We start from the raw sequence: 25,399 nt of genomic DNA, 5'->3' as shown, positions 1-25,399 counted from the left end.
TATGAATTTTCAAGGTTTCAATAAATTAATTTAAAAATTCAACCAATCAATATCTTACTTTTAATATTGTAATTTAATGCATATCCAATCAACATCTAAATTTTCGATGCTTAGTAATGCCACACAAATTAATGTTTGACACTTCAAATTTTGATTTTGTAGTTTATAAAATGGGAAAATTATTTTTACAACTCATAATTCTTTTTAATCCTTAAATAGGAGAAAAACACGTTTAAATACGTTTGAGTCCATGTGTTCCAAATTACTATAATAACAACAATGCTAATTATGCTAAAATTCAATCAAATTTTTGTAACTTTGTAGCATATAAATTGTCAAGCTGTTTATTTTACTAAATCCTTGAATGCATATAAAGTTACAAGTTTTAAGTCAACTATTAATGACAAGGTTTGAGAGTGTTATTCAATTGGACCAACTTTTGATTTTTATAAAATACACTATCCAAATTTTGACAAGTTAAAATAAAAACTAATTCCTCAATTTCAATAACGTAAAGATATGAAATTCCTAATTAGATTGTCCTATTGATTGATACATGTTTTCCTACTCAATATACATACATATTTGATAAAAGTACCATAGAGCCTCTATACTAAGAGTTAGATTGCATTTTTCCTTCCTTTATTAAAAAATTGGGCAAATTAGTCACTGTATGTTAGATCAAAGAGCAAACTATTTTTTTTATTAAAAATTTCATCCATTTCTACTATTAAAAATTGATGTGACTTAACCATAAAGTTACACGGGGTGTCCCTCCTGTGGCTCATTCTGATGTACATAGACCAATTTTTAATAGTAGAGATGAATGAATTTTTTAACAGAAGCACCAAATTGCTCTTTGATTTAATGTATAGGGGCTAATTTGCTCATTTTTTTTAGTAGAAGGGGCAAAATGCAATTTGACTCTTAGTACAAGGGCCTCCATGATACTTTTACCTACATATTTATAGTTTGACAATGATTACATGAAAATTCAAAGTGGACTTGTTTGAAATAAACAATATATTTATGAGCCTTATAGGGAAATTTTATCAAAGCAGATGAAAGCAATTGGTTGTTTCGTTGCAGCCAAATGTGGAAAGAGACCTCAAAGGGGCTTTCACGTTTAAGCTATTTGCAGCAGCATCCTTAATTGAATGTGAAAGGGCAGGTGCAGCCTTAATTGAATGTGAAAGGGCAGGTGCAGCCACATTGTATTTAATGAAGAGATATATATAAAAGAGTGTATGATTGGAGAACGAAACGCTTGGACGATGAGATGGCCACATGCTTTTATGCACACAATCTAAACCACCTTAAATAATTATGGTTTTGTTTTTGTTGCCTATCAACTCTGATTTATGAAATGATAATGAAAGGAACGATAAATGTTTCAACAATAATTTTTTTGCAAGTTAGCTTGAATTTGACGTGGACCATATCTAAAATGCGTTGATAATATTATTTTATCAATAAGTAATGAGTGCAGTGGTTGTATATTACTCTCTTAAGGAGAGATGCAAATTTTGAAGACGGCATTGTTGAGAGGGATAATCTCGAACTTCAAACATAAATCATAAAATGAACATGAATGATACCCAAAAAATTTTAATACGCATATGCTTACTGCATGAACAATTGTCTATGTTCTAGGATTGTAAATGCTTGTTTTTTGTTACTAACACTTCTATTGGCAGTCAATGGTGGAGTCAGGATATTAATCTTGGGAAGGCCGAGCTAAAATTAGACGTGTTATGTAAATTTTTTTTTCTATTCCAATTTTTACAAGGAGAAGAGATGAGGAAAGTAGTGTGAGTGCCAAGAATGGGGATTGCTCTTTTCATACTCCAATTTTTTTTCCTCAAATTTGGTTTTTTTCAAAAAGATTTTTCCTTTGTTTTTATCAAGAATAAATTTTTAATATTTTTTAATACTATAAAAATATTGGAGGAGCCTACTTCTATATTTGGGAGGGGTATAGTATGTATATAAAGAGGAAAATTGAAAGATCTTAGATCTTAGGGAGGTCATGACCCCCCTGGGTCTCTTGGTGGCTCCACCACTGTTGGCAATAGGCCTAGGAAGTATAATTCCTTGCAAGGTGTCTCCTTTTTAACAACGCCCCCACTCCATAATATGAAAAGCTCCCTGGTAGTTTGGTACTTCATATTACTTAATTAAAAGTGGAGGAAGACATACAACTAAACAAAGGTTGTAGAACTAACATGGGAAAGTTGGCAAGGTTCTTAGGTTGCTCCATTGTTGAGATATCTTGAAGGTTCAAAATGCGGACATTGTTAAGAAGTATACTTCTTAACCTTTTCATGAAATACAAGTGCTTTTCCTCTTGGGTAAATAGAGAGTACACTTGTATTTGATCATACAAGTAACACTTTGCTTACCAAAAATGATACGTGAGTGTAACTTTCGCCTGGTATTTGTAATTGCCCTCTTTCTTAGAAATACATTCACTGATTTCTTTCAATCCCATTATCTAGTACTTTAGCATGTCCCACTTTTTTCTATAACCATCCGTTAATAACTTCCTTCTAGGGCTTAAAAATAGAGGCTTGAACATTTCGTTTGGGATTTTTTTGATATTTTGGCAAACTTAAGCATACTCCAAATTCTCTATAATTTTCTCTAAACAATCACAACAACTATAGTAGCTTTTACTTTTCTTAGTTACCTATTGCTTCCATCACCACAACCACACTTGTTTTTTGATTCTGCTCAAATCTTTCTCTCCACCGTATCTTTGTGAACTCTCCTCACTTTAACAAAAGAATCCTCTATAGGTACAAACATGTTAAAAATTTGATCAAATATATTTTAAATATGCTCCATGTTAGGCTTGAGCTAATGTTTAAGACCCAAGTTGACGATTAAGGAAAGAACCTGATTGATATAATATTGATACTTTAAAAGTTCAATTGGAACGTTTTGAAGTTTGGAGACTAATTTAGAATGTTGATGCAATTAAACCCTTTTAGTTTGATAAATGTTGTTTAGACTTGGGCCAGACTAAAATTGAGAAACCATATGGACTTTATTATTGAAATTGAAGGGTCGGTAGGCCTTAAAATAGAAAGATTATATATCCTTTTCTGAGTGACTCCGATTCCCTTAGGTCTTTGCCATATAAATCCATTGAAAAGTAGAACAAAGTGAAGGGAAAAAAGAAAAAGGGGAAATAGATGGCATGGGAATCAAATGCTATTCAATGAAATTTTAGCACCTTGAACTTTGAAAGCCAAAGAACATCAAGTATCCACTAATAATTTTCTCCTATTTGGAGAATATAAGTTGTTACTTTCTTAATCTTATGCCCGTATTTGGTTTCTAATTCCAACTTGGTCCCAACTTCATGGATCTTCCTTAGGCTAATTGATGGAAAATTGGCAAGGCAAAAAACCAAAGCATTTCAGCCAAGTTAATGGGGGTGGGGTTGCATTTGTTTGATGCAACAATTCAAGACCACCCGATGGAGCAAGTGGTTAAAGTTCTTAGTCGGCACCCAAATGTCAAAGTTCAAGTCCTGCCAATCACATTCCCCAATAGGTCAAATTGCAAACTTGGGCTTGTAAAGTTAAAGAGTTGGATCCAATACCGGGAGCCAATTGAAAGCTTTGTTATAATTCTCAGCAGATGCCATTGGACCATTTTTGTTTTAGCATAAATGACTTTATTTTTTGGTAGAGTTGGTCATCATCAAAATGGCTTTATTGAATTTGGATTTTAGCATATTGGCTTTTGTTCCTTAAATCATCCAAAAGGAATCTCGTCATCGGAAGATCACATTCAACGAAGCCTATTGATAAATGTCAATTTTTTGGTGTTACACAAGCACTGACCTCAGCTCTTTGGTAATTACAATACATACACCTTTTTGGAATTATCTGATTTAAAAAAATTTATGTTAAATTCAAACATTTGTTATCAATTAAATTTTTTAACATTAAACATTTGAATATTAGAATGACCCGTGCTTAAATTAACAAAAGATCAATAATGATGTTATCAATTTAAAACTTTTTAACACATACTATTCAAATTTAATAGAAAATTGTTAATTTTGTTGTCGGGCATTAATTTTTTTATGGGATTATGCTACATGTTTATCTCTTTGGGCTAGATAAATATTCAACTTGGCATTCATACCCCATTTATTGTGAACATGTGATGCCCCCATTTGGACTAAGGTTAATGTGATGCTATATTTTTGTTGTGCAAAACCCCCAAAATTCCAATATACTAATGTGATATTTGTATTTAACAGAAGTTGCATATTTTGATATTTAAAAGTAATGAAATTAATTTTTTGGTGTTTAATTTGAACTTCGAGGTTTATTTGATTAATTGCTGATATTATCAGGTTTAGATTTTGATGGTTTTGTTAATAAAATGAATTTAGTGTCAATTGCGAATTTGCTTAATTTGTTAAATATAGTTCAAGGTTTTGTTTAATTAGAGATTAACTTTCATCAAAGTAACCTTAAAACTCGAATTAAATATTAGAAAGTTAACACTGTTACTTTAAGATACCAAAATGTATAGCTTTTGCAAAATACAAAAAAAAAAAGCATTATATTAGAAAAAAATGCTAAACTCAAGTACAAATTGCCAATTGATCAACATTGTTGTTTTAGGGTTTAAAAATGTTTTTGAAAAATGTGATTTTGTTAATTTCAGGTGTAAGGCCCAATATTTGCCCGGCCCGTGCACAAATAAAAAACAAATAAAATGACAGTCCAAATTACAAACAATTTCACCAAACCCAATTTGCCTAGACCCTAGCCCAAACCTAAACCCGATTCTAAGCCCAGAGCATAAGCAGAAACCCTAGCAGTTTCTGAAACAGCCTCAGCCGCCGCAACAAAGCCAGGCTTCCTCCTTGCGCGTGTTGCGCCCGCGCGCGTGTAGCGCCTCTGCGCCAAATCCACGTGAACCTCCACTGCCCCGTACGCCCGTACCTGCATACAAGCAACAAGCAAAAACGAGCAGAAATCGACAGCAAAAAGGGAAAAAAGAAAAAGAGCCAAAATCCATTTTTTCCTTTTATAATTTTTATTTTATTTTCGGATATAAAAGCCATTTTTTAGCGTTTGTAAGACGACACGGAGAATATCAACAGAAACAAAAAAAAGATTGAAAAGAAAAAGGTGATTTGTTCTCTGGTTTGGTTTTTCTTCATTTTTCTTTGTTGTTTCTGTTCTCATTTCATTTAAGTAAAAAAGGAGAATAAAAGAAAGAGATCTGGGAGGGAGAGCTACCTTGAGGCCGATCCTGTTTCTCTTCGTCGTCATCGGAGTAGGGGCTGGGATCGGAGACCATTCGGATGCTCTCAGAACGCAGAACGGCGCGTAGGCAGGATAGTTTTTTTAGGTTTTGATTTTGAACTGAAACTGATTAGGTTTTTTTTAGTTTATAGGCGGACAGCAAACGGCGCCGTTTAATGGCCAGTGACCCGTGCGGTGACCCAATCTAGGGAAGGATCCGCGCACTTTGGGCGTTTGGTCTATTTGCGCATTTGGTCCTCCTTCCTTCGTGGCGTTTTCATATCAGTTTTTTTCTTTATTTATGAATTTCACGTTTGATTTTGCTTTTGTTTCATTTTGGCCCAGGTTGTACGCCGCGTTTTGGAGGGACGAGATTATTTCCCATTTAGTCCCCCAAGCCATCCGTGTGCTACATTTGGCCCCCTTTGCCTTATTTTATTTTCATTTATTCCTTTCAATTCCATCTTTATTTTAATTTAATCCATACTTGTTTAATTTAATACACTTGATTTTAATTTTGTTTAAAATTTATTATTCTGTTTTAAATATATATACTCATATTTAATTTTACATCTAGCATTATTTTATGTTTAAATTTAGTATATTTTAAATTTATTACAATATTATTTTAATATTATAGCATATTATTGTTCTAAACATATCATTAACATTATTTTAAATTTATAATGTACAATCTTATGCATTCTTGTTGCAATTTCAATATAATTTATACACTATTTACATTTTTATTTTATAATACATTTTAACTACACTTATATAGTTCTTTGCTTTAAGATTTATACAATAATATTCTTACTTAATATTTTTCTATACATATATATAATTTGTGTTAAATTATTTATATATATATATATATACATAATATATTATCGATTTCATATTATTACATATCCTTTCATATATTTTTATATATAAATAACTTATTCCTTTCAAACCCTATTTTATCATATATTTTATTTATTTCAACTCTCTTATATATTATTATGTGTAATTTATTTATATTAAGTTTTCCACTCCATCTATTACTTATTTTAAAATGTGTATATCATTCTTTTTTATTTTGAATATTTCAAGTTTGCAAATATATTATTCATTTTAATTCTTTATTCATATACGTATAACCTATTCTTGACGATTTCAAATATTTTATTTTTCTCATTGTTTTTGTTTTTGTTAGATGATTCCCTATTTACCTTTTAATTCATTTACCTTTCTAATATGAATATTAATATTGGCTTAATGTGCGGTATGATTGCTTTTATGCTTATTGTATAACTTATTCGCATGAATTGATTCTTTGTAACTCATTAGTATTGATTTTAGTTTGTAAATTAGCTTTTCCTGATGTACAATGTTATTTCGTTATTCATTCAAAAGATTACAAGTGTCAAAGTTATTTCATACAAAGTTTTCAAAAATAACGCGACACTCGGAATTTGGGATCATCGTAAAGATTGAGTCCTAACTCACTGGATTCCAATCTTCCTCATTGAATCTAAGAAACCGAGTATCCTTTTAAATTAAAACATAAGTAAAAAGCTCATTCTCGGGAATTCGACACGTTGTGTCCTAACGCATTGGATATGGCATGTTGTTTTCTCGAGACGAGGATTTTTCTGATAAATGAAAATAAAGACAATATTCGATATTTAGGAATTTTGTGAAATTGAGCCCTAACTTATTGGGTTTTGATTTTCTCATTTGACCCGAATAATCAAATATCCTTCTCAAATGCGTGGGTTTTTAAGGTTAAAAGATAAACTTAATTTTGAAGATTAAAAATGTTGCGCCCTAACTCACTGGGTGTAACATTTTATTTCTTTGAAATAAGAGTGTTTTATTATTCAATTTATTCAAGTTAAAAGGATCATATTTTAAAATCTTTTCAAAATTTTGACATTAAGACATTAAACAATCAATTCGGTACCAATTTTGGGCGTCACGAGGGTGCTAACCCTTCCTCGTGCGTAACCGACTCCCGAACCTGTTTTCTCAAATTTCGCAGACCAAAATCATCTTTAAGGTGAGCCGATCACACCTCAATAAATGATCGGTGGTGACTCCAATTTTCATTTTCAAAGTCGATTCCCATCGTTTTAAAAAAAAAAAACTTAAAAGTGGTTTTCGACATCAAGTATTTGACATTATTGTGATTGAAATTAAAATGTTCATATTATATATGATATTGAAAAGTAAAGCATTCATATACTATAACAAGTGTTATTATTTCGATAATAACAATTACTATTATATTTAATTAATTTATATTGTATAAGCTATAGTAATAATATCTAACAAGCAACTTTTTCCCATTTTTTATTTTGCGCCAAAATCAACTATTTAAAAGATTGTATGGGTTTTAAAGTCTCACCACATGCTGATGTCATTTGTGAGTTTTAGTCTAGTTAGTTGATTTCATCTGAATTTTTTAATTCTTTATTTATTTGTACTGTATGTTCGAATATGTTTATGCCTAACTGTACTATAATAGTTTGATTTTACTGATTTAAGATATCTATGTTTTTGTACTTTGATTGCATAGTTAGTGTAATAGGTGCCATAATTTTGATTCAAGATATGATATCTCGTTCAAAAGAAAAATCAAGATATGATACCAGCAAAAGTTGTGGATCACATGAAAGAATGGGGATTGATTTGCAAATTGTGTGGCCCGGCTGTGATTTTGGAGCCTGAATTTTGATGGGAGTTGGGCCTATCTCAACTGTTTGGTTCAATAATGGGGTGGTTAAGTATAAGTGTCGGTTCAAACTGCAAATGAAGAAATTTCACATTTTATTTCATAGAGGTAACAAAGAATGTGGTAATTGTGATTCTACTGTTTTTATGTGTGTTTTACTTTCATCAATCTAATTGTTTTAGTATAGATTATTTTGATTTTTAATATATACTGGTTTGATTTAGAGAGGTAATAGAATAGGGTGAGAGTGGATGTTGCTAAATTTAGCTGGCACGCTCTGCTTTACCACCCACTTCGGTCCACTATCAATATAATATCTTGAAACCATTATCAATTTCATGGACATTGGATGTATCCATTCTTGCCTACCCCACCTCAATCCATTTCAATTTAATTTACCTTTTTAAACATAAAATAAGGATAAAATGATGATTTCATATAGTGGAGTAGGATGGAGCGAGGTAAGTGATTATCATAACTGCTTCAAACCAATTATCCAAAAGAAAAAATCCACATGCATCCACTTTTTTTTTGCAAATCCACTCTATTTGAAGTAGAATAGTTTGAAATTCATTGGACGGTTCGAATTTTACTATCCCTAATTTTATTTTATTTTTATTGTTGATTGAATATGGATTTGTGATTGTACTATGGTTATATTGTGTTTGTATTTATAAACTGTAATTGAATCTCAAGCAAATCTAGTTAATAGTTTGCATAATTTTATATGAAAATGATAGGATTTCTTATATCAAATTCGGCTAAATAACTTGAACTTGTTTTGATCCAACTTAAATTTTATAAGGGTGAAATTTAAAAAAAAAGGTAAATTATACCCTTAGTCACTAAATTATAAGTAAGTTTTTGTTTTGTTCACTTAATTAAAAAATGTATAATTTGGTCACTGAATTATTCGAAAGTTTCAATTTAATTCATTGAACTATTCAAAAGTTTTTATTTATTAAGTTATTGAGTTTGGGTTGTTAAGTTTTTTTTTTTTGAAAGTTTCGCTAGCGAGCTCCAATCGACTTAGATCCAAGTTGATCTGATGATCAGTGTTGGAGATCGGAGGAAAAAATTGTTTGAATTGTTCGCAGATTCGTGATGTCAAAAGTTATTTTATGAAAAAAAACTGAATTGTAGAAGAGAAAGAGAAAGTGAGCTTTTGATTGATGCAGTCAATGGAAACAGAAAAAGACATAACATCGATTTAATAATCTAATGACTTAAAATGAAAACTATCGAATAATTTAATGACAAAATTGTAATTTTTTTAATTTTAATTTAATAAAAACCACCATTCTTGACAATTGTCATTCCTATCACATTCTAATATATATATATATATATATATATATATATATATATATATATATATATGAATTGCAATCTTATTATAGGTTCGATAATTTCTACTCTTTTGACACAATGCCTAGAAGTACCTATAGCCCCTCCTCAACCCATAAATATGAGGATAATACGCTTTAGCGCACTCAAACCCACGCCCTCTTGCATTGGCAACAATATCCATACCAATCGAGCTAAGACTCAATCGATTGAATTGCAGTATTTTTTAGTATTAAAAAAATAACATAAAAAATATAAACTAATATAATTAGCCACAACCTCAAATTTCGGTAAGATTTTTCTCAAGTGGACCATGATCTTTAACACAAGATCCCCTTCAAATATTTAGTGTTTGCAAATTTTTATTTGGTTCATAATGAAAACTCAACTTGACCCTATTTGCAAGACTGGATAATCATTTTGTTCCATTACTTTATTTAATTTTTTTTTATGATCCCACTTGATGCTTAGAATCTAATCAATAGAGATTAATCATAATCATAATTTTAGGGTTTGGCCACTTGCATAATTATACAATATACTTTCTTTTATATGAAACACCAGTTGGTACTAATATATGAAAATCTTTGGTATATATATATATATGTGAGGATTTCCCAATGCAATTCGATTTGTTTCATTGTGTCATTCGAGTAACATGCAAATATATATGAAACCAAGATTCGATATCAGCTCAGCAAGAAGAAAGAAGTATATATTGGATTTCGAATAGATTTGAAGTGTAAAGCTTTTTAGTGTTTTTCTTTTGTTATATAAGACTTGAATTCGATACTTTATTTAGAAAATTTTAAGCTCTTTTAATACTTAAAAGCTATTTAAGGTCAAATTCATTTACTAGTCCCAATAGTTTAATTTTAATCTTGACCCAAACTGTTTAGATAAATTATGTTATTAGTTTTGTATTATGTATACGGTTGTTTTTCATACTTTTGAAATTTAAAATTTAAAATTTCAATCTTAACACAAATAAAACTGTTAAATTGTTATCCTATTTTTTAGTGAGTAATACGTAAAAATAATAAATAATATATTATTAAATATGTGATAATATATTTAACTGAAGAAGAAATTAGCTCGTGGTACAACTACATGTAGAAAACCAAGATTTGATGACTTGGAGGAGTCAATAAGTAGATACAGCACGTGTAACGGGAAAGCACTACACTTGGACTCTTGTTTTGTTTAGATTTCACAGCACACCAAATCTAGATGCCAGTTTAAGCACATCAAAAAAATTATTCACGGTTTTTAATTTTTATTTTTTTGATATAATGCCAAGAATTATTCATAGACTTCCTTCAATTCTTAAATACGAGGATAATAAGCTTCAGCATAATCAAATCTATATTCTATTATCCTGACAAAAATATTAATACCAACCGAACCAAAACTAGTTTCACCCATCGGATTGACATAGCTAATGATGCCAATCTAATCTTGTGGGTCCAAACTTCCAAAGCCTTAGGACCAGGGAAAAGGAAAAAAACTAGTCGGCTCTTTTCACTCATGCTCTTGAACCCAAACTGTCGGCGAGCTCTATTTTCATTTCACCAATGAGGGATTAAATGGATAAATATACAGAAACTGGGTGATTTTTTAAAGATGTTGAAAGCTTAGCTGGTTTGTCTGTACTGTGGTTTTACAAAGTGGTAGCATTCAAATCTTAAAAAAAAAGAGAGATAAATTGTATCGAGGGTCACTAAACTATTAATAAGTTTATATTTTGGTCACTTAACTTCAAAAAGTTACAAAATTGTTATTGAACTATTTTAAAGTTTTTATTTAACTCACTGGGTTAAGTTCTTTTTAAAAAGTCCAGCTAGTGAACTCTAGCGTCGATTCAATTATCAGTAAAGTGGATTAGTATTCATCGATGAGTAGAAGAAAATACTTTAGATCCAAGTCGATTTGACAATCAATGTTGAAGATTGGAGAAAAAAATTATTTGGATTTTAATTCACAAATTTGTCATGTTTAAAGGTATTTCAAGAAAAAAAAATTGAACGGTAGAAGAGAAGAGGAATGAGAGCTTTTGATTGGTACAGGCGGTGTAAATAGAGAAAGCCATACAGATGGGGGGAGAGCATTCGATTTTTTTAGTTGGTTACGTTGATTTTTTTATTAAACCGACTTAATCAACCATAATCTACAAAAACAACCCGACTAAATTAAATTTAAAAAATCGACATAACCAAATTGACTTTAGGTCGATCAGTTAACCGACTTTAATTATTGGGCTAGGTTATTAGACTTAAACAATTTAAAAAATATTAAATTAAGTTGGTTTTTTTTTGATTGGGTCAATTTGAAAATTCAAAAATCGATAATTGATCGAAATAATCGAACCCATAATAGAAAAACACACCAAACTAAAATAGATTAAACTGATTAGATCGATTTAGTCGATTTTAACCTAAAATTACTCTCTCCTACATACAACATTAATTTTAATAACCTAATAACTTAAATAAAAAATTTCGAATAATTTAATTAGTATGTGAAATATAATGTTTGTGTAATTTATCCAAAACAAAGTAATTCTCGTTATTATCTTTGGCCGGCTTCCACCACCAACCTTCCAAATGGTCCGCCCTCAAGAAAACCAATACCCTTTCACAGCTAAATTCACTCTATAAAATCCTCATTAAAACCTCACATTTCTTTTCAATCCTCTCTTCTGTAAAACCCAAAATGGCTACTTCATCATCATCATCCTCATCTTCCATTGCAATCTCCCCAAGAAAGCTTCGATCCGATCTCTATTCTTATTCCTATAAGAACGATGGGAATAACCCATTGGTGATCACTGTTCTTGCTTCTCTTATTGAGAGAACAATGGTTAGAAACGAAAGGATTGATGCCAAGAACTGTGGACGACGGACGTTGAGACAAAGAGATTTTAGGAGCAAAGTTTTCGATTGCCGTGAAGCACCGGACATGACGGTTCAATGCTACCTAGAGAGAATTTTCCGGTATACCAAGGCCGGACCGTCGGTTTATGTTGTGGCATATGTATATATCGAACGGTTTTGTGAGGCAAATCCTGGGTTTCGGATTACTGCTCGGAATGTGCATAGGCTTCTCATTACGACCATGATGGTGGCTTCTAAGTATGTTGAAGACATGTGAGTATTGCTTCCCTCACTCTCTTTACTGATGTGGTTAAAATATGGATCAAGTCCATGTAGTTTTTTATATTTTAAATTTAGTACCTACGCTTTCATTTCTAGGAATTTAGCCTCTACTTTTTTTTACAAATTTCAAAATTCATTTCTAATTGTTAACCCTCTAAAACCGTTCAAATTCTTTTATTAAGTTCACTAATGTGATACATTGAAATAAAAATAATACTTAATTAATAGCTATGTAACAAAAAAAATGTAACAAATCAGAATTTAACAATTGCATTTTTATATCTGTAAAGTAGAAGGGGTAGTGGACTAAAGTGCAAATGTATAAAAAGTATAGAGACAAGTCCCTCTACTTAACAAATGAAAATTGAAATATTAGTCTAATTAATTAACACAGCTAAATCTTGTTGTTAAATCATTGACCTGAAAAGTCAGCAATTCGACAATTTATCTAAAAGTAATTAGCAAAAATCAACGGATCAACAAACCATATATAACAACAATTAGACTAAAAATACAAAGACTAAATTCTGATAAATTAAAGTAGAGAGGTTAATTGCTTAATTTTTGTAAAGTAGTAAGATGAAAATTTGAATTAAACCAACTTTAATGGCCTTAGTTGAACATTTTTGTTGAGCAGGAATTATAGGAATTCATACTTTGCACGAGTGGGTGGATTGACAACAAAAGAATTGAACAAATTGGAGGTTGAATTATTGTTTTTGATGGGTTTCAAGTTGCATGTAAATGTGAGTGTGTTTGAGAGTTATTGTAGTCACTTGGAGAGGGAAGTGAGCATTGGAGGAGGATACCACATTGAAAGGACCATAAGATGTGCTGAGGAAATCAAATCAAGACAAAGTGAAGCCCAAAGGATATACAATCAAATTACTCGCATTTTGTTATAATCTACAACTTTAAACCCTTTGCAATTAGTTGTTTCTATTTATTTTTTATGTACATAGATGTATAAATATGTTATGGTTTGTAGTGGAGAGTCGTTGTAACAGGGGAATGCGTGAAGAGGGTTTTCTATAAGCAAGTCCAATTTCATGATTGTAGGTCCAATTTAAAATGCGGATTGGATTTGAGTTGAATATGATTGTTCCGGGATTGATGAAGCTAGAGAGTTGAAATCATTTTAACCAGATAATATTTTAATATCGATAATCAAAATCACATGTGCCGTCGCATTGGAAGTGTCAGTGTGGTTTCAACAAATGCAATACTAGTAGTTCCAATAGATTCAATTATTAGGAGAAACTATTTTAAAGGAGTAAAAATTAAATTTTACATTTTCAGAGTTCTTAATGCAATTTCTCCATTATCATTATTTATAATTTTACCATTTGTCTACTTACCCATTAGTGTTGCCCGCAATTATTACATTTACTAAATTGATTAACTTAACCCTTCACTCATTCAAACTAATTAACGTTAACCCACCATCGTGAATTTGGAATCCATACATTTACATAAAGTGGGACTCGAACTTAAGACCTTAGACATACCCTTAAATATGCATAGGTCTAATTACGATTTTAGCTCATCTACTATATTGAAATTTAGAATTTGATCTTTCTACTTTAATTTAGTGTAATTTGGTCCATTTACTTATGTAATGTTATTAGTAGATCCAAATTGATAATACCATTAATTTTTCTATTAAAATGATGATAGATTGGTTTAGATTATCTTAAGCATTTAAGTGATATGTAAATTTATTATGGTTTTACTGAATTTACGTACTAAATTGAATAATTTAACAATTAACTCATTCAAATTGACTAAAACCATAATTAAACCAATATACGGATAAAAAAGAGAGGAAAAGTTTGAGCCATTACATTCATATTGTTGAGCTTTGTGCTTTTGTCGGGTTAATGAGAAAGTTAATTTTCACATTCACGATGTTTTTTTCGACATAATTAATCAATCAAAGGAATAAAGATTGATGATTAAAGTATAATCAATCATCAAAAGATTTTTTTATGCAAATCGCAATAGGTTGCATGTCCAACACCATATCACCACATGTTACATGTTATGTACAAATTAAAATATTAAAATTTGCTATACCTTGGTAAATTTAAAATTTAATCTATGCTTATAATTTTTTCGACTAAGATCTTGATCATCCTTCATTTCTTTAAGAGTATTGACCCATGGAGACCACTTCTTGCAGGTTGTTTCATAAGGGTTGGGGAAGGCAGAATGTTTTGGGTTCAGTTCAGATTCGAATGAGTTTTCAAAATCTGCAGGAGTTGTGGGAGAAAAGGGCACACGTTCCCTAGTTGTGGAGTTGACAACATAGAGATCGAAAGAGATTTGAATAACCGAATGGATGATTGGGTGGCTGATCAGGAACCGAGTGAGGAAATTCCAGAACAAGTAGATCTAGGTTTTTGGGAACATGATGCTAACCAATCTGATAATGATGAAGTGCAGGAGGTGGATCCTTGGGAGTCTGAGGATGATAACACGGATTTTCTGAACTTGGGTTTACTTGGAGATGCATTAGGAGAACAACCAAGCCCAACAAGTGTGTTACCTGAATATAGAAATGAAATAGTGTTGGTGTTAAGAAAAAAGAAAGAAAGCAAAACAGAGAATTAGCACTATAACGAGGGTGTTCTATATTTCATATTCTTCGAGCTTTACAATATATATGAGTTTCTTTATAAGACAACTCAATGAATTCTACTAATACAATCTTGAAGCTTGAAATACATTCTTTTTACGCAAATAAATTAATCAAATATGTCGATCATTATCTAAACACATCAAAAAATCTACCAACTGAAATCGGTTTTACTTAAAACAAACACGCACTCGTCACTGATAGTGTGCACCAAAACAACTCCATTCTAACTACGGATACAATCCACATGCACATGCCACGAATATACTCCGAATTTCTTTAATCTCACCATACAAATTGCAGCTTCATGTGTTCGCAAATTTGTTTTCACTTGAACAGCCCACCAAACTTGTTGCGTATGAATTGTCCGCAACATGACTATCCACATGATAGTTCGCATGATCACATGATGGTCTTGACAGTCCACGAGGCAATTCATCAAATGATTGTTCGCCAAGTAATTCTCATTTGAACAGTCCGCCATTTGTGCGAGTTGTTGCATGGTTGGCCATCTTACAACAAATAGCTACAAGTTGTCTAGAGTTATGCCCATGCATTCCAGCTAGACCTGTCCATGGGTCGGGCTGGGTTCACCTAAAAAGTGGAAGGATTTGGGTAAAAATATAGGCTCAAAAAATGAGCTTGGGAAAGAAAATGCCTGTTTAGAAAACAGATCGAGCCTTGGGTAAAGTTTTTTTGGCTTAGGCCCGACCTAAATATGCAAAAAAAAAAAATGCTGCTTTTCCTTGCTTTTTTTTTTTTACTTTTTTTTGCTATTTTCTTGTTATTTTTTCACTATTTTGTTACCATTTCACTATTATGTTTTTATTGTTTGAATACTATATAACTATATATTTAGTTTCAATTTGTTGGGAAACATTTATTTTAATATTTTTGATGTATTATATTTTTAAAAAAAATTATATAATAAATAATATAAAAAATTAATACAGCTGAACCGGGCCCAAATTTTAACTTTTTTATTTGGGTCAGGTATGAACAAAACCTTAAACCCATTTTTCAAACCCGACAAGACCCAAACCTAACAAATGAGCCTAAAATTTTTATTGAGCCAACCTGGGCATGTACACCTCTAATTCCAGCCAACCTTGACATTCAAGGATGATCTCAACACCAACCGGAGAAATGTATCTCACAGATGGTACACAGTTCGACGTGGTGAATCAAGCAAAATGGAAGGAAATCAAGTGCCTTTTGTAACGCCCTGAATGATTTAAGTCTATTTTTGTGAAATCTAACATAAATGCGTATTTGCTTCAGTGGTTAAGTGTTTTGGGTGTGTGTGTGAGGTCTTGGGTTTAAGTCTCCCTTTTGGAAAAACTTTGTTATTTTAGATCCAAACCTTACCCTTATTGAGTGGGCTTATATTAAATTGTTTGTTAATCAATATTAGAATGAGCTTGTTGGTTTGAGTGGTAAAAAGTTGGCATACTGGAGGTCCTGTGTTCGAACCCTTGTGTGAGCGTGAATGTTAATTTTTGCTCAGTTGTGTGATAGAGTTTTGGTGGAGTTGGAATTCTGAGGTAGTTGAGATTGAGTTGTTAGTGGGGAGTTGGGATTTATCTAATTTGTATTTTATTTTTATTTTTTTTATTTTTTCTCTTTTTAAATTTTTCTTCGTCTTTGGCTTTTTTTCCCTCTCTTTTTCTTTGTCTTCCACCTTCGATTTTCATTGCTTTCCTCTGATCTCTGTTGAAATTTCTCGTTCAACCATCGCTACTGCATTCCTGGTTCTTTATTCGGCTGGTAAGTAAAATTTTACAGTTCTTTAACTTTGGGTTTAGCAATGTTAGATTGTGGTGATTAAGTGATGAATTCTGTGATTAGGAGAAGGTTGTGAGGCAAAAAATTTCACTTCAACGGCTTGATTCGAGGTTGTGGTCGTCTTTGTAAGCGGTAAGTTAGTTTTTGCGTAATTGGGTAAATCGTGTTAGACTCGTAAATTGGTTGCTTAAAGGTGTTGGGTATTCTGTTTTAGGTGTTGGTGGTGTCGGAAGTGGTTTCGCTGCGAAAATGAACCAGGTGTGTACTCCTAACGCGAAAAATTGAGTTTCGACGAAAGCTGAAAGTGCTGTTTGTCGATGCCACACGGGCATATGCCTGGCCGTGTGGTTGGCCATGTGCGAGACACGACCGTGTGTTTGATGAAGGCATGGTCATACGCAGGACACGACTGTGTGATGGTGTGGGTGTGGTTGTGTGGGACACAAGGGCATGCCACACGGACATGTGGGTTTTGGGTCAAGCCGTGTGGGCTACACGGGGAAGGCCAATCTGGGTGTGTGGACCCACACGGGCAAACCACATGGGCATGTGAGTCCATAATTCTGAAAATGTCTCTAGGGTCGCACGGGGCGCTCCGATCGACTGTGGGCCTACTATAAGGTCGGTAAGGGCTAACCAAACCCTATTTTGTGCGCTGTGATATTTTGATAGACTAATCTGAGTAGGACGCTAAATGCATGTCTGATTATACTGTTTAAGTATGTATGTTATATGTATACAAACATGTTAAATCTGTTAAATCTGTATCTGTATTCTGTATTTATGATTGGGGTGGGAATCGTATATATGGAGGAAGTGATCTGTATGGTGACACCTCGCCTATATTCTGGCAGCTTGACTGCATATTATCTGTAATGTGTTTTATTGACACTATATGATATGTAGGGATGTGTGAGTGTTTTTAACCCCACATGGTGTGATGGGATGGTCAGAGATGGAGTGTAGAGAATGGAGGTAGGATTCTATATATCTGTTCTGCTTAACCGATTCTGTTATCTGTATCTATAATGGACTTAGTCCGAATTGGTATCTGATTGTATATGGGATTTCTGTGTATATTGCATGCCTACTTCTGTTGGGTTACACACTGAGTTTACGTAAGCTCACATCTGTTTATTTGTTCTGTTCAGGTAATCCATAGACTGAAGCAGATCGGTGTGGCGGAGTCTCACGATGACCATAAGTTTGTGAACTGACTTTAAATAATGGTTTTTATTTAATTAAGGATTATTTCTATAGGGTTCTGTAATTAATGGACTCTTCAAACTGTTTGGTTTATTTTGGATTTTTTGTTTTGACTTTTTATTTGCGACTGTAGACTAAAGCATGATTTTTACTAAAATGGAATTTCTAAAATACGAACTGGATTTTCAAAATATAATGATTTGTAAGACTTCCGCTGTAAATTAAGTTTTGGCAAATGAATTAATTAGATAACGCTTTTAGTAATAGTTATAAACAAATATGGGATATAAAACTTGGTTGATTTAACAAGCAACCTTAAAAAGCTTTATCGAAATAACAATATTTTCAAACCCTTCTTTGTAACATCTCTAGATTTGGCCATAATGTCTAAGCTGAGTTTGGGGTGTTACACCTTTAGCGCATGCACAAGAAGGCCTACAATGTGAGATGTTGAACCGGTAAAACAACTGTAACGAGCTCTCCCTCTAATTCAAGCTAAAGGAGAATAAGTCAAGAGGAAAACTGTGAGGACTCTGCAAACAAAAGGTAGACTAAAGCATATGATAGTAGAAATAATTCTGAAACCAGTAACATACCAAAGCTTCTAGGTAACCTAAAAGTTGCAGGAAAGTCAAAGACCGAGGTTTGGTGATGACAATGAAAAAAAGGAAAATCAAAGAACAGATGGTGGAACTGAAGTGCAACCCATGGATTAGGAAAAAGGAAGGAAAAATTTACAGAAAAATATGTCATGATACAACTAATTGCGAGACACCTAGGAATTTAAGAAGCTGGTATAACGGAACAAGGTGAAAATGGTGATAAGGAAGAAGAAGATAATGGGCTCCAGGAGGTTGTCCCAAAGCCCCATTTTTGTTTTATTATGGAAATGAAAAAACCAATCAATTTCATAAAGAATCTAGGTAAAAAATAAGGTTATAATAATTGTGTAGGAATTTTAGCTGTGGGAAAAAAAAGGGGTAATTGTGTTTTGTGGGAGGATTGTTTGAATGTTTACCCTATCTTTGTTAATGAAAACTTATGTTTTGTATGATGATGAGGGTAAAGTTTTTTGGGTTACCTATTCTTATGGGCACCCAGTACTATAAAAAAGATTAGAAGTCTGAGACCAAATAAAAAATTATCAAATCAGATTAGTGATGGAAAATGGATCCTTTTTGGTGATTTTAATCAAGTAATTCATGAAGGGGAGAAATTATCACTATCATACATAAGAATTCAAGGGCATGAAAGATTCAAAGACTGCCTAAACTTTTGCAAGCTATTCGAAATCCTATGTGTTGGCCAAAGATACACCTGAACAAACAATAGAACAGGCCATGAAGCTATATGGGAAGGATTGGATAAAACCTATTGCAATACTCAGTGGCTTGACTTTCATCCTCAAGTGCAAGTACTCAACCTCCCAATAATTGAATTGGATCATGGGATGATGATTATCAGTACAAACAAGATAAATTGTTTTGCTCGACGACCATATTGTTTCGAAGCTATGTGGCTTCAAGATCCAAGTTGCAAGAGTATCATCAAGCAAGCATGGACAAATGAGATTCAAGGTAACCTTTCATTTGTAGTTAAGGCAAAATTAAAGGTTACAAGAGATGCTTTAAAATGCTGGAATAAAACAAGCATTATTGAAAAAAAGAACACATTGATAAAGTATCTTGAGTATGCCCAAAACCATTTAGAGAGGATTAAATGTCAATTCGACAGGAAAAAATAAGCCTTTTGAAGGCAAGAATCCTATATTTGTGGATAATTGCTATATTTTCTTCAAAGTGAATTGGGAAACTTGCCACAATATTAAAAAGATCCTTAAAGACATGTGTGAATTCTCTTGAATAAAGTTATTGTCCATCCAATGTTCAAAAGAATGTTAAAGTTACAAATGAAATAGGGAGACTGTTTTGTTCTTATGGAAAGTTCTAAATGATTTTTTACCATGTAAGGTGGAAATTCATAGAAGAATTGAACAGGTGGATGTTGAATGTCTAATGTGTAATGAAGCATATGAGACGAATGACCACCTTTTTCTCCAATGTCCTTATGCAAAAGCAGTGTGGTTGGGTTTTTAAATTGGACTAAGAAGTCATAATTTGGGAACCATGTCAGTTAGAGAATGGATTCTTCAATGTCTTAGACAAACCAAGAAATCTGAGGCAGACATTTTAAGAATTACTGGATGTATTCTTTGCTCAATTTGGACTTAATGTAATAAGGTATGTTTTGAGAAATCTAAACCCAATGCAGTGGCTACTATCCAACAAGCAAGGGATGTATATTGGCTATCGTCTGTAGCCTTCAAGGATGAATTGGAGAAAGGAAGCTTATGCACCAAAGACAAGGAAGATGGACAAAACTTGAATGGCTTCAACCTTGTTATTGAATGGAGAAAGAACAAGTCCATCATGGATGCAGGGTTCTTACTCGAGGAAAACAATAGAAGACAAATTTGGAAGGAAGCAGTGACAATTCCTTGTGAAAATTCAATGGCGGCTAAACTAATTGGACTGAGAACGACACTAGCAAAACTCACACAGTCTTGACTAAAAGAATGCAACATCTGGTGTAGTGATAAACATATCCTCGAATCAAAGAACATCCAATTGCATTAGACAAAACAACTTGTTCTAAAAGATATTCAGAAAATGAAAATTGGTTTTATACGCTTAACAATGGAGATGGGGTGGCATAAAGGACGTGAATGGGCAAGAGTAACAACTCTTAATAAATTAGAGGAAAGTAAAGTTTGAAATACCACCTGCAGATCCGATTATAAGTTGAATCATTTGTCCAAGCTCAAAGGTCCATTCAAAAACTGAAAGATTTGAACAAAATTATAAGCTCAAAAAATGGATTTAAACAAAATTTTTTTTATAAAATAATTAAATAAAAGAACACTTAAAGTAAATAGAGAATTTTCTCATCTCCTCTTTTCATTTATAAAAGAGCTATATATAAGCCATTGACATTCAGTGCAACGTAAATGAATGAAGCTTATTTAATAGCTTCATTAACACGTACATTAAGCATATTTAATAATGAATGGGGGTTTTAACTCATTACTTTCATAAATGTTTAAAGGTTATAGATATCCATTAAATGTATTTATAACACTCCCCTTTGGATGTCTTTTAAATGAAAATGTGTCTCATTAAAACCTTTATTAGGAAAAACCTTGTGGATAAAAACCTAATGAAGGAAAAAGAGTACACAATCTCCTGTTACAAGTTGCCTCGTTAAAAACCTTTACCAGGAAAACCTAGTGGGACAAAACCTGGTTTAAAGGAAAAGAGTACAACGTGTTTTAGACTCCCCTAATGTCAACATCACATTATGTCTTTGAGTCGATGCATTCCAATCTTGTTTCGTAGTCTTTCAAATGTTGAAGTTGGCCATGCCTTGGTAAAAAGATCGACTAAATTATCACTAGAACGAATTTGTTGAACTTCTATGTCACATTTCTTCTCAAGATCATGAGTGAAGAATAATTTTGGTGAAATATGTTTCGTTCTGTCACCTTTGATATAATCATCCTTTAATTGAGCTATACATGCTGCATTATCTTCGTATAAGATAGTTGACATATTTTCCTGTAAAGGCAAATTACATATCTTCTGGATATGTTGGGTTAATAACCTTAGCCAAACACACTCTCGACTTGCCTTATGCATTGCAATTATTTCAGCATGATTTGAAGAGGTAGCAGTCAATGTCTGCTTTGTCAAGCGCCATGATATGGTAGTACCTCCACATGTAAATAAATATCTTGTTTGAGATCGACTTTTATGTGGATCCGATAAATATCCAGCATCAGTATAACTAACTAATAGGGATTTTGAATCATTTGAATAAAATAACCCCATATCAATGGTCCCTCTGAGATATCTAAATACATGTTTAATTTCATTCCAATGTCTACGTGTTGGAGAATAACTAAATCTGGCTAACAAGTTTACAACAAAAGCTATATTAGGTCTTGTATTGTTTGTAAGATACATCAATACTCCTATGGCACTTGGATATGGTACTTCAGGACCAAAAAACTCTTTATTATTCTCACAAGGACAAAATTGATCTTTATTTACATCTAACGATCGTACAACCATCGGGGTACTCAATAGATGTGCTTTATACATATAAAATTTCTTTAAGATTTTTTTCGTATAAGTTGATTGATGGACATGAATTCCATCTTTTAAATGCTCGATCTGCAGGCTAAGAAAAAAACTTTGTTTTTCCAAGATCTTTCATCTCAAATTCTTTCTTTAAATAATTTACTGCATTTTGAAGCTCTTCAGGAGTTCCAATAATATTTAGATCATCAACATAAATAGCAATTACACAAAGTTTGATCCATACCTTTTTATAAAAACACATGGGCAGATTGAGTCATTTTTATAATCTTCTTTTAACAAATATTCACTAAGATGATTGTACCACATACGTCTAGATTGTTTTAATCCATATAAACTTTTCTTTAATCTGATTGAGTAATTTTCCTAGGAAGCTCTATATCCTTCAGGGATTTTAAATCCTTCTGGGATTTTAAATCATTCTGGGATTTTCATATAAAATTCACTATCAAGTGTACCATACAAATAGGCTATAACAATATCCATTAGACGCATGTCAAGTTTTTCATGTACTGCCAGACTAATAAGGTATCTAAACGTGATTGCATCCACCATAGGAGAATATGTCTCTTCATAATCAATGCCAGACCTTTGCGAAAATCCTTGTGTTACAAGTTGTGCTTTATATGTTATGACTTCATTTTTCTCATTTCGTTTTCGTACAAATATCCATTTATATCCTACCAGCTTTACATATTTAGGTGTTTGGCCTATAGGTCCAAAAGCCTCATGTTTAGAATGTGAATTTAATTCTGCTTGAATTGTGTCTTTCCATTTTGACCAGTCTTTTCTATTTCTACATTCTTCAATAGATTTATACTCAGGATCCTCATTTTTTTTGCTATTTCAATAGCAACATTATAAGCAAAATTGTTGTCGACAACTATATTTTTTTGGTTCCATCTTTTTCCTGAAGTAACATAACTTATTGAGATTTTTTCGTTATCACCATTTTTAGGTACCTGAACCTCTTCTGGGGGTTTTTGATTAGTTATATCTTTGGCCTCTTCTTGGGCACTTGCCTCCACAATATTACCATATTGAATAATTGCTCATTTCCTTTTACGAGGCTTTTTATCTTTAGAACCGATTGGCCTTCCATGATTCAGGCTTGGATTACTTTCTTTTGCACTAAAAATTTTTCCTATTGGGATATCAATTCATATTGGAGCATTTTCAGCTGGTATGTGAGATTATGTAATTCTCTTTAGGTCAGTAAATGAATCTAGCAATTGATTGGCAATGTTTTGCAAATGTATGATCCTTTGAACTTTTTGTGCCGATTGACTTGTGCGAGGATCTAATTGAGATAATGATGATCCATTCCATGTAATTTCTTTTACCAGTTGTATTTTCTCTCCACCTAATGTTGGGAATGTTGTTTCATCAAAATGACAATCAATAAATCGTGTAGTAAATAAATCTCCAGTTATTTTTCTGATTTTTTTACCACCGTATACGGTGGCTTGCATGTGGCTGCTTCTGGCGGTGGCCATGGCGGACCTTAGGCCGGAGTTTGGACTGAAAGAGGGGAGGGGGAGAGAACTTTAAGTTTGTTTTTCTGAAATAACAAGGCAAATGAATTTTTTTTCTAGAAAATTGGCTTAAATAGGCTACCAAAACGACGTTGTTTTGGGTAGCCTTCTCAGGCACCAAAACGGTGTCGTTTTACCTTGGATCAGACTGACCCGACCCGAACCGCCTAGGATCCGCGTGTTTTTGGATAAAAGGGGTTATTTGCGCCCCTGGTCCTTACACTTTTGAGGCTGTTTACGATTGGATCCTATTTTGTTTTTATTTTTCAATTTTGCCACAAAATTCCATTTTTTCTCGATTTTGTCCTCAATGAAGCTGTGCGTTTTAGAGGAGAAGGGAAATTTTTCCTTCCAGCCCCTCTATGTTATTTGCACATTCAAATCAGTCCTTTTTTTATTTTGATTTCGCCCCGTATTGTTTGCTTTTATTTCGATTTAGTCCCCTTTTAGCATTTTTATTATTTTCTTCATTATTTTAATGTATTATCATCTTTTATTATTTATTATTACTATTATTATTATTATTTTAATTACTTATATATACGCATATATATATATATATAAACTTTAGATTATTTTATTATTCTATTAGTAATATTATTATTATCCTTATTTCATTTATGTTTTCTTTCATTTTTATTTTTTATTGTTTATTTATTTATTTATTTTATTTTTCTTTCTTTTCTAAAAGTTTGTTATATATATATATATATTATATACACGCACATATTTTTGTAACATATATGTATACCTTTAAAGGTTATTAAATTTATCTTTATATTTTATTTTTCTTATATATATTTATGTTTTTATACTATAATTAATTTACATACATAATTATATATCTATGTGTATATTTTAATCTTCATAAGTACGTGTATACATATTTATATGCTTATAGGTTTATAGTATGTAATTTGTATACATACCCATGTACATACCTTTTAGTTTTCATAAATATATGCATGCATGCTTATTTACATTGCTTATTATGTCTTATAATATATATATACATACACACACGTATACATCCATACATTTCTTGCATTTTTATAATTTTATTTGCTTGATTCATTTATTCATCTATTTATTTACTTATTTATTTATCCATTATATTCATTTTCACTCAGATTCTTGAAAAGGAAAATTTTAAAAGTAAAAGTAATACTCGATATTTGGGATCTTTGAGAGAATTGAGCCCTAACGTATTGGGTTTCGATTTTCTTCGTTGAACCTAAATAATCGAGATTACTCTTTTAAAAAATGATAAAAAGCTCGTTATCAAGAATTCAATACGTTGTATCCTAACGCATTGGATGTGACACGTTGTTTTTTCGAGACGAGGATTTTTCGAAATAAATGCAATATTCAATGTTTAATATTTTGAGAAATTGTGCCCTAACGTATTGGGTTGCGATTTCTTCATTTGATTTAAACAATTGAATATTCTTTTAAACTTTATTACACGAATCTTTTCAAACTTAAGTTTTAAATGATCTCGGGAATAAAAAAGATCGTGTCCTAACTTATTGGTCGTGATCCCTTTTTTAAATCCGAGATAGCTAAATATCTTTTAAA

General features: G+C 32.1%; 1 protein-coding gene across 1 annotated transcript; it reads left to right on the top strand.

Annotated features, from left to right (window-relative positions):
- The first annotated feature begins 11,953 nt into the window (after positions 1-11,953).
- LOC105762412 (cyclin-U2-1) lies at positions 11,954-13,673 on the top strand. Its single transcript, XM_012580220.2, has 2 exons — positions 11,954-12,491; positions 13,138-13,673. The coding sequence occupies exons 1-2, from the start codon at positions 12,058-12,060 to the stop codon at positions 13,403-13,405; spliced, it is 702 nt and encodes a 233-aa protein (XP_012435674.1). The 5' UTR covers positions 11,954-12,057; the 3' UTR covers positions 13,406-13,673.
- Positions 13,674-25,399: the final 11,726 nt, after the last annotated feature.

The sequence above is a fragment of the Gossypium raimondii genome, chromosome 12, assembly GCF_025698545.1.
Source record: "Gossypium raimondii isolate GPD5lz chromosome 12, ASM2569854v1, whole genome shotgun sequence".
Classification (NCBI taxonomy): domain Eukaryota; kingdom Viridiplantae; phylum Streptophyta; class Magnoliopsida; order Malvales; family Malvaceae; genus Gossypium; species Gossypium raimondii.
The sequence above is the reverse complement of the archived record's forward strand: the minus strand, read 5'-3'. Positions and strand labels throughout refer to the sequence as shown.